The 11,309-nt window shown below is 31.3% G+C and overlaps 1 protein-coding gene across 1 annotated transcript; it reads left to right on the forward strand.

Moving 5' to 3' along the window:
• The first annotated feature begins 7,509 nt into the window (after nt 1-7,509).
• On the forward strand, nt 7,510-10,659 carry LOC130719844 (anaphase-promoting complex subunit 5-like). The gene is made up of 7 exons (XM_057570448.1): nt 7,510-7,588; nt 8,220-8,438; nt 8,627-8,771; nt 8,876-8,954; nt 9,732-9,833; nt 9,965-9,987; nt 10,506-10,659. Exons 1-7 carry the CDS (start codon nt 7,510-7,512, stop codon nt 10,657-10,659), a joined length of 801 nt encoding a protein of 266 aa, XP_057426431.1.
• The last annotated feature ends 650 nt before the right edge of the window (nt 10,660-11,309 follow it).

An 11,309-nucleotide genomic window follows, 5' to 3' on the forward strand; every position in this document is an offset into this window, starting at 1 on the left:
TCAATACGGGTCAACCCGTATGTGTTGGGTTGAAAACGGGTTGGGTTGTGTCAACCCGGGGCCCTAACGAGCCAGGAAAATATGAACCCAACCCGGCTCGCTACGAGCTCGCGGGTTGGCGGGCTGGCTCGCGGGTTGGGTGAAAAAAATATAAAAAATAAATAAATTGGATTAGAAAATGTTTTAAATGTTATAAAAAAATAATTTCAAAAAAATACTTAAAGAAATTGGTATCAACTCATAAGAAAGAGGTTTATCAACCCATTAATTTTTATGTCACATTTGAAATATAGTAAAATAATTTTTTGGTTACAAAATATAGTAAAATATAATTTAGTTGACAAGATTTAAGAACACAATTATTGTAATGTCACATTTAAAGTAAGATAAATAATAGAATAACAATAAATAAAACACAAAAAATTGTCTCAAATTTAAAGAAATGAAAATTTTCATTTTTCTATCTAAAATTAATCCATAAAACTAACCATAAATTGAAGACAAATAAAATAATTTTTTAAATAAAAAATAACTCTAACCCGACGGGTTGGCTCGCTTGACCCGCGGGTTGGCTCATCTAACCCGCGGGTTAAACGAGCCGGGTTGCACGAACCCAAGTTCTTTTCAAGCTGGAATTTAACCAACCCAACCCGGCTCATTTAGCCAACCCGTCGAGCTGGCTCGCGGGTTGGAACCCATATTGACAGCTAATGTCCCTTGAATGTTATTTTCAAATTTTATCTATGCCAATAATTTTAATGGTTTATTTATTAAAAAAAATAATTGTAATGGTTTATACAGTTAGTTAGTTGAGCTTATTAGTTATCTCATTTCGTATTAATTCTTATTAAAATGAAGTGAGAATTTTATATCGTTAAATACGACTGTTTGGTTTGTCTATTTTCTGTTTTTATTTTCAAAGAAAACAGAAAATAGAGGAGAAAATGTGATTGGTTAAAATTTTGAACTTTTTTCTGTGAAAACGCTTTTGAAAATCAGTTCAAAATTGAAAACAAAAAAATTCTCGTTTCCTTTATTTTCACAGGAAAGCCTTTGAAAATGGGAGGAATGAAAACACAGTGGCAATTTTGTGAATACGTGAAATTTTACTTTACAAAAAATTGTCGTTTTCTTTGTTCAGTTCTCCCACGCAACAAATACAGGCTTTTTGAAATGTGCCTTAATTCTTTTAACTTGAGCAATTGTGAATATAGTATATCAATTTCTTTTAAATTAGTGATTATCTTGTCTACTAATCTTCTTGACTATATTGTTTTCTCACTTTGTTTATGCGAGGTAAGATTGTTAGTGATGAACAGTAGTACAATAAAGAAATAGAAGATACAATTAGGAGGAACAATAACAAAACAAAGAAAAGGAAACTGTTGGCCAAGTAAATTTGGATTGATACAATTGATGTATGCCAATTCATTTGTAGGTTATGAAATTGAGATTGGTATCGTGAACTAGAATACTCTATTTTTAATGGTGAATCATGTCTTTTAATGTATAGTAAAATACAAATAAAAAAATTTAAGTCATAAATTAAATAGCAGTCCGACATGATTCGACTGAAGTGCAACATACACATATTTTTTTAAATAATGCACACAATTTTAAATCATAAAAGAATTGTAAAATTTAGCTCTCAAATTGGAGATTAAAAATATTTCGCTTAATAGATTTGTATCCCTCACTTATAGGGATTTGACAGTTCTGGTCCATCTAGAAATTTACTGGCCTATAACGTCCCTCATGTTTACTAAATGTTGCAGTTTGGGTTTTCCTTCAACTTTCATCCAATATTTAACTGTTTTTTATCTAAAAATCAATTAAAAATATCAAAAACCATAAAATTGTTAATCATAAAACATAAAACTGTTCTTCAAGCCTTATTTTTAATTGACTTTTTAATTAAAAACAGTTAAATATTGGATCAAAGTTAAAAGAAAACCAAAACAACAATAATTAGTAAACGTGAGAGACATTGTAGACTAATAAATTCCCAAAGGGACAAGAACTATAAAATCATAATAAGTGAGGACCAAAAATGCTACTAAGCCAAAATATTTTAGAATCACATTGCAATATGTAACAGTGGAGGACCTCAGTAGTTTCAGAAATAGTATCTACTATATAGTATATGATTAAATTTCAGTTATTTTGTTATTTATTATCTTTCTTATGTGATTTTCCATATTAAATTACATTAAAGAAATAATAAATTTTTAAGCACGGAAAATTAAGATTCAATTTCTTATTCATGCACATAACATTATTAAGATATGTATTTAATGCATTTGTTCAAGGAAAATATATATATATATATATATTTATATATATATAAACTTTTAAAATTGGAAAATTAAGAATAATTTTTTAATATTTAAAAAGTAAGCTTCTTCATTTTCATTCCCCTTCTACCACTACAATAAAATGGAGTATACTAAAAAACTTCTAATTATCTTTTTATTTTTACTTTCCAATGTTATTAAGGTTGACCTTCTTTTTCCATAACACTGCATTTAATAATAATTATTAGTGTAAATCACTATCAAAATCTTCGATAATGCTAGAACCATATTGCACGTAACTGTTACTAAATATTAAATTTTAGTTATTTTATTATTGATTATTTTTCTTATGTGATTTGCCGTATTAAATTACATTAAAGAAATAATAAATTTTTAATCATGAAAAATTAAGATTCGATTTCTTATTCATGCACATAACATTATTAGGATATGTATTTCATGCATTTGTTAAAGGAGGGTTTATATATATATATATATATATATATATATATATATATATATATATATAATAGAGCATGCACCCATACCATTATCATTAAAAGAGAAAAGAAAACTGGTTGTCGTAGATAGTTCAAACATGACGATGGTGAGTTCATGTGATAAGGTAATGAACAATAGTGACCTTGTGACAAGTATCCTTCTCCGATTGTCAGCGAAAGACGTGACACGATGCAAGTGTGTGTCAAAGCAATGGCGAGATCTGATATCCACCCCTTGGTTCTGTCACTCCCACACTCACATATCTGCCCCATCTTCCCTTTGGGTTTGTAACAATCATATTTTCTCTTTCACCCAAAACTCTGAGGTAAGGTTAGCTATGAATGATATGCGTCGTCGGATTGAAATTATGCAATCATGCCATGGACTTCTTCTTTGTAAGTCTATACTTTGGCTAGGTAAGAGAGCTAGATTAAGATGTAGTTATCTTGTCAAAAATCCAATCACTGAGAAATATATTAAACTTCATTTCCCTCCAAAAAGTACCTATCATGAAATTCCATCTGAAAAAATAATCTATGAAGATGATGAACAAATATCGGCCCTTTATTTGGCTTTTGACCCTTTAAGGTCCCTTTACTTCAAAGTTATTTCATTCGTAAAGGTCGAGAGTTGTGATAATTTGAGGTTTAAGATCTTTGTGTATTCGTCAGAGACTAATTCATGGGATAAGGGTGATGTTTTCTTCACTGCTCCATCTGGTATGAAGGTTGATTCTGGAGTTTATTGCAATGGTAGTGTGCATTGGTACAATCCTGGTGAGGTTTCAATGTATTTTGATGTGTATGAACAATGTTTTAAGCCATTACCTGAACCAACATTTAGTGATGCCTGCATTGTTAAGTATTTTGGGGAGTGCAAAGGGAAATTGCATTCGGTGTTGACTAAGGGCGATAACAAGTTTGATTTTGATGTTTTCAAGCTGAAGGAAGATTACTCCAGTTGGGTTTTGATATACCATGTGGATCTGAATCTTGCAAGGGATGAATTTTTTATCAGATTTCCATATCATGTGGTATGCGTTGTCCTTGAAGGAAATGAAGAAGATTGGATGATTGTGTTCTTTGTGGGTTCCAAAATGGTGTCCTATAATCTAAAGGATCATGCTTCAAGGGTAGTCCATGAAGTAGGTTTTATAAATGAAACCTGGGTGAGGAAATCATTTCATTTGTACTTTGAGACCATATGTAATGTCCCTTGAATGTTATTTGGAAACTTTATCTATGCCAATAATTTTAATGGTTTATTTATCAAAAGAAAATAATTGTAATGGTTCATACTTCATACAAATAGTTGGAAGAGCTTACTAATTATCTCATTTCGCATTAGTTCGTATTAAAATGAAGTGAGAATTTATATCGTTATATAGGCATGTTTGGTTTATCCATTTTTTGTTTTTTATTTTCAAAGAAAACAGAAAATAGAGGAGAAAATGTGGTTGGTTTAAATTTTGAATTTTTTTTCTTTGAAAACGCTTTTGAAAATCAGTTCAAAATTGAAAACAAAAAAATTCGTTTTCCTTATTTTCTCAGGAGAGCCTTTGAAAATGGGAGGAATGAAAACACGATGGAAATTTTGTGAAAAAGTGAAATTTTACTTTACAAAAAATTGTAGTTTTGTTTGTTCAATTCTCCCAAGCAACAAATACGGGCTTATTCATATTGTAAAATATAGAAAATACATTATTAATAGATTGGTTACATCATTACGGGTCATCTTATTTAGTTGCATGATATAAGTTTATAAAAAATTGCTTATTTGGTTTCATTTTGTATTAAAAGATCCTTTTTTATTTATACTCTTCTATTTTTTTTTTTAAACTTGATATCTGTGTTCTCAAGTTATCTATGTTTAAAGACAAACCATGTTTTTCACCCATGTTTATAACCATTTGTTCAGCTTGTTTGGTACTACTTTATTTTTTATTCCCATTCAATTCTTGATTTTATTTTATAGATAAGTATATTAAGAAATCAATCTTTATTGTCTCAAAAAAATTATATCATAAGTTTTATACATACATCAATCATTAATAAAGATATAATTATATTTTTTATTATTTAAAAAATACTCATATGTTTTCTTGAAATAATTTAATCAAACATGTGTTTAGTGTTTTCATTTTCAGAAAATAAAAAATAGGAAACTGTTTCCAAAAACTAAATATAGAAAAAATTTTCTCGAACATAATACATATAATATATATATGCCCAATGTTTAGAAAATTGAATCGGTTGTTAAATTGGTTGAGACATTGGTTGATTAAAAGTCTAATAATTGTCGAACTGTGGTTGAATGGTAATTGAATAATATTTTAAATATTATTTACTATAGTATGTAATATTTTTTTTTGGTCAGCAATATGTAATATATTTATGCAAGGTATTAAAAAATTTACACTAATTAAATTCTAAATTATTATATATCGCTCATCTTATATAATTGATATGATAAAAAATAAATGGTGAAAATATATTTAATTAAAAAAATCTAAATAAAAACTAATTGGTTGAACTTGTTTTTCAGCTCTGTTTCTAGACCGGTTTTGGACTGATTCTGAAATTAATCACTTTTTTCAGGTGACTGAATCAATCGCCAATGTGATTGTCATTTTAGACACAATCAATGTAAATAAGAAGGGAATGTCTAATAGATGTCACTTTTACGTATATCTAGATATTATTTTAGGCACTTATTTGACCTTTGTGCTTAAATTTGTATCATTTTACTCCCTAATTACTATCATTTTTTACTGTCGATGGATGGCTATACCGCGAGAGCAGTGGAGGGAGCATCGAGCCAGAGTGGGGCACGAGGAAGGACGAGTAGTTGTTCATCGTAAAATGTCTAGGGGGCCTCATAAGGTTGGGGCTATCGATTAATCGAGTTTGTTGCCTTCTATCCTTCCAGATTTTTATTCCTTTTCGCGAAGTATCATCATGCGTGATGACTCCGGAAAAGGAGGTTTGATTATTTTCTTATTCTCGAATTTGGATAATTGCCCTTGGGACCTTACTTGATAATTAATGTTTAATTACTACGATTTTTCCGCTTCTTTTATTGTCTTTATTTCTTGTGGCATTACAATTTTAACCCTGGAGAAATTGGAGCGTTAAGTTAGTTTCTATGATAATTTCAATTCTAATCCTTACTTTTTGATGGAAGAGGTTCAAAGTTGTCCGAGTAGAATTGCAACACCATACTCGTTATACTTGAAAATTTGATTTGAGTAATCTAACTAGAGAACGACATTTGTGTTAGCAATTCTTTGTGAATAGGAAAAAAAAATCTGATACTATACGAGGTTGAGTCTTGAAAGGATTTGATAGTAGTAGTTAGTGGAGGAAAATCTCTTTCATCAAAATGACACCGTTGCTGTGGAATTGGGTCAATACAAAAGCATCGCTTTAGTTTTTTTTTTTGAAATGTGCTTTAGTTCTTTTAACTTGAGCAATTGTGAATATAGTATATCAATTTATTTTATATTAGTGATTATCTTGTCTATTAATCTTCTTAGCTAGATTGTATTCTCACTTTGTTCATGCGAGTAAGTTTTTTAGTGATCAACTCTTGTACAATAAATAAATAAAAGATACAAATAGGAGGAACAATAACAAAACAAAGAAAATGAAATCGTTGGCTAAGTAAAGTTGGATGGATACAATTGATGTATGTCAATTGATTTGTAGGTTTAGGCCATGGTTATCAAATTGAGATTGGTATCGTGAATTAGAATACTCTATTTTTTTAATGGTGAATCATGTGTTTTAATGTATTGTAAAATACAAATAAAAAAATTTTAAGTCAAAAATTAAATAGCGGTCCGACAACATGATCTAACTGAAATGCAACATGCACACAATTTTTTTTTTTTTACATAATGCACACAATTTTAAATCATAACTGAATTGTAAAATTTAGCTCTCAAATTGGAGATTAAAAATATTTGACTTTATAGCACTTTTGGCCGCTCACTTATCACTATTTGACAGTTTTGGTCCCTCTAGAAATTTATTAACCTACAATGTCTCTCACGTTAACTAATTGTTGCAGTTTTGGTTTTCCTTCAACTTTCATCCAATATTTAACTTTTTTTTAATCAAAAAATCAATTGAAAAAACAAGAAACCATAAAATTGTTAATCAGAAAACATAAAACTGTTATCCAAGCTTTATTTTTAATTTATTTCACATCCAAACAAAATCTAAGTGGAACTACTCTCTGTTTCTTCATTCTCATCCCTGATTTTGTATTTAATTGACAAATTTTAACAATTTGCAAAAAAAAAAATGAATAAGATTTGCAATATGCACATCAAGCAATAACTGAAAAGGTAAAAACTAAAACTAAACTAACCACCAATATAGACATAATCTATGAAATTTAAATAACTTCAATCATTACTGACATGTTTTTAAAAAATTGGTTGCATTCGAAGAGGGTTGGCACTTGTTTCATGTGTAGCCATTTAGAATGGTCATGGGCACCTTATATGATAACACCATTGATGTGTTTTAAAAATGGTGTCCACCTTTTGAGCAAGACTTGTACATGAACTTGTGTAAAGAATGTGCCTATTTCCCTTGTTGATTGAGTACTGGTACAATGAGTCATGAATTGGCTTCCTATGTATAACACTTAGAGGAAGTGACCCTTATTGCGTTCTTGATTTTGAGTGTTGGTGAACTGGGTGGAGATGCACGCCAGTTCATGTAAGGTGCTTGTGAAATGGATCAGGGAGGTTACTTTCACTCTTTATATTGGTATCAGTTCATGTAAGTGCACGCAGCCTTTTATTTCACTTTCAAATCAGGTAATGTCTTGTTTACCATGCTTATATGTTGTGTTTGTATATGTATGAAACACTGGATGCAGCTTAGAATTAAGAGGTAGAATAAGCTTATAAGTTACTCTACTGCTTGTTTATTTCTTGCTCAACTTTAAGCTCTGCAAGTACCATGAACACATCTGCTCCACCTTTGACAGTATCACTGGCTTTCATTGACATTTGACAATTTGACATTGTTGCATTGATTTTCATCCAATCTTACTAACCAATTGACTTTTCATGTTCAGGAAATTTCATTATACCAGACTAGATTCTTTTGTGCTAAAGGCTAGACCTAGAGTTGGAGGTTTTAAATTTCCCTGATATTTAACTACTATTTTCATAGAAGGTAGCAAAAGCAGTTCAGGTGAATTCAGGGGCCGTTTAAGCTAATAAGAAATTCCATGAAGTTGTTGATGTCATAGGAACTTCTTGTCATAGGTGAGACCAATGAAAGTTTTTCTTTGTTTTTCTGCTCTGTTCATTTGATGGAATTCTCGTTTTTGATAAATTTATCTCGATTATTTTCATAGAGCAAATTTTGGTTACTTTCTAGTTCTATCTCTTGACAAGCATAGGGATATATTGTAAAGAATTCTCAAATTGTCCTCCTTATGAAGAACCTAGTTTAGATGATTCTAGTAGTAATATTGAGACATATCTAGAATATGACAATGCGGACTTGGAGAACTTTGTCTGTGAAAAGGTTTCAGAAGAAATTGATGCAAGAAAGGAGGCAAGTGAAAGAGTTCTGTTCCATCTTCATATGCCTGACACCCTTCTGAGTTTTGTTGATGGTATAATATAAGTACCTAACTTTATTGGGCTGCTTTTTCCGTGTTTTCTGTAGTTCTGAAAGCACTAGAAGCTACAAAGACCAGGAATTCACCAATGAACTAAACCCCGGTTTTCTGTTTTGATACTTCATTTTGGGTTTGTCTATATATGTCTCTGCTTGTGGACCTTCTCTTTAACCCAATAATAGATGTTCATGTGCCTGCTGATTCAGTATCCAAACAGAGTGAGAAATTTAGAATAGATAGTCCTTATGGAGACCCTCCATTTCCAAGTAACTGGCAGATACATGGATTCATACAAGAGCAAGCTGATAGTATACCATTGAAAAGTGAGTAACTTGTGGACCTGGAGCTTTTATGAATAAATTTTTATGAACTTATAACTGTGCTGTGTCTGTAGTCTGTACACTTACTTTTAAGTTCTACTCATGTTGTAGGAGTGGTGGTTCTGTCTCTTTGAATGGTTTTGAAACTATTCTACAGCAGCTGCAAAAGTTGGCACCTGAACTGCAACAGGTATCTTTACTTTTTATGCTTCTACATTCTGATTTTCTAGATCCTGGAGTGTGATCTGATTAGTATTAGAAAATCATAGCTGTCTGGTAGTATGAAACACCTGAACGCCTAATATGAACTTATATTCATTTCTTATATAGTCTGGTTTTCATCTAAGTCATGAACATATATGCAACTTTTCACATCCCTCCCTTTTATTCATTGTTGTCATATTATATAAGAGCTGAAGAGCATGCCTGAATTCATACTAAAGATGTTTAGTTCTGCAATATTGAGGATAGGTTGTTTTCAAACTGCATTTTCATTTGTTTCGAATGCAAGAATGTGATTGCAGTTCTAAATGTATTGAAAATTTCTGAGGTAAACCCCAGCATGATGCTTGATGAAATTTCATACCAAGTTTTCCTTCAACTGTCCAGACTTGCAGTTTGTTCCACGAGCTTTCATGTTAAATATGATGTGGCTAACAGGGTTCACTTCTACGTGTCGAGGTTGATGATTCTGGAAGATCTTATCATACTGAATTGATCTCTCTAAACATTATCATTATAACTTTCCGGGGACTAATGCGCGAAGCTGGCGAATTAGGTTTGTCAAGTACAGACTTCAGTCTCTCATACATTGTAAGACCTAGAAGCATAGAATTCCATTAAAACATTTTTCACTGCAATTCCATAAAGAAAGTAGGTTCTAAACCATTGACATTCAGAATCAGACCAGAATGCTATATGAGAAATACTAAAATATGATTAGCTTAATTGGCTAGTGTTCTTGCAGGTTTCTTCAGGTGTTCTCTTACAATCTCCATTCTTGCGTGATTATGATGAAAATGAGATTTTTTGCTTGTATCTTTACCCTGGAAATAGCCTTGATAGAAAGGTTTGTAGCAGCATTATGTTGTGTCATTTTTTTACAGTATAATTTACTTATGATTGCTAAAGTGGGATAGCAAGAAAAGGTTTTATCGACTGTTTGTATTTCTGTAATGACAATTTGTATTTTTTTTTCAGTCATTTGAAGAAAGGAGCAATAGGCTAGTAACAAGAAGTTTTGGTTATGAAGAAAGGAGCAATAAGCTCAGGATTTTTTTGCTCCAATTAAGCTAGTAACAAGAAGTTTTGGTTATGAACAAGTAAAAATTGCTATATTAAATTAAGTGAAATATGATGTGGAAAAGTTGTGCATATCCATTTCTCCACAAGATTTTAGGTGATTCTGGATTGTTGAACATGAACCTTAGTCCATCAAATTCAATTTTGAACAATTAATACTAGACTTAGCTTAACAGTAGCAATATTTCGTCATATTCTGCAATCTCTGAAGGAAAGAACCAGATCAAAGTGTTTTTAACTATCAGCAGTACCTTAAAATAAAACTAACTAACAATCAAATCAAAGTCATATCATCATAATTTAAATACTTTATTGATATCATCAGTCATTCATACATGAAATCAGCTGTTTTTAGCACAGTCCTCAGGTCCAAAGTGTATTTGGTTAGACATATTGTCATATATAAATTTTGTATTTACTTGGTGATTATGTCCAACAGCAGTGATACTTGGATGGCTATCCATCTGCAGGCAGAAACACTCTCTGCCGCCATTCATTACCTCCCTTTTAAAAGTGAGTTCCGGCCTCACATCCAGCTGAGCACCTTCAAAGTAGAAGGTGAAACTCGGTATGTTCTTGAACCCTTGTATTAAGCGCCTGCTGTAACACAATTCGCCCTTTATACAGTTTCCATCCTTTTTGAAATGATATTTGGAGAAGTGTTTGCTCAAGCTGTTGACAACTATGTCGTATGCACCACTGGTGAGTGTTGAATGAGAAAATCCAGAATCCACAATACACCCACCCATGTCTTTGCTTCCAGGAGGATCAATCACCTTTGGGTCTATATGTAGAGGCTGTCCAGAAACTCCAAGATCTTTTAATTTGACATATTAAGCTTCCTCTAACGGGGTCCTTTAGAGGAAGCTTATTATGTCAAATTAAAAGAGAAGGTAGTGAGGGAATACTAAAAAAATACATTGCATCATTTGATTTTCACTAACTTAAGGTGTTTTACAACTTGAACTGACTACTAGGCACTAGCCCACACATTAGTCAATAAACCTTGATTTCTTTCGAAGTTCTTCTAAAAAAATTCAAAATTGACCCCTAAGAAGAAAAATGAGACTTTCTAGTTTCTAACAACAAAAAGAAGAAAGCTTTGAACAAAATTAAAAAGAGCATGTGAGGATATGCTACTACTCAGGAAAAATTAAGTAGCCTAGGAGTGCATAAAACATATTTCTAATTATTAAGAACAAGTTACATGATCTAGAACATGCTTGCAGAAACAACTTGTTAC

This window comes from Lotus japonicus, chromosome 5, assembly GCF_012489685.1.
Source record: "Lotus japonicus ecotype B-129 chromosome 5, LjGifu_v1.2".
Classification (NCBI taxonomy): Eukaryota; Viridiplantae; Streptophyta; class Magnoliopsida; order Fabales; family Fabaceae; genus Lotus; species Lotus japonicus.

What these genes read in the sequence shown, in the direction of transcription:
- LOC130719844 (XM_057570448.1), top strand. Translation starts at nt 7,510, where the DNA reads ATGCACGCCAGTTCATGTAAGGTGCTTGTGAAATGGATCAGGGAGGTT. An exon ending in TGGCACCTGAACTGCAACAG is followed by an intron (nt 8,955 to 9,731) that starts GTATCTTTACTT and finishes GTGTTCTTGCAG; the next exon opens with GTTTCTTCAGGTGTTCTCTT. An exon ending in GAAATAGCCTTGATAGAAAG is followed by an intron (nt 9,834 to 9,964) that starts GTTTGTAGCAGC and finishes TTTTTTTTTCAG; the next exon opens with TCATTTGAAGAAAGGAGCAA.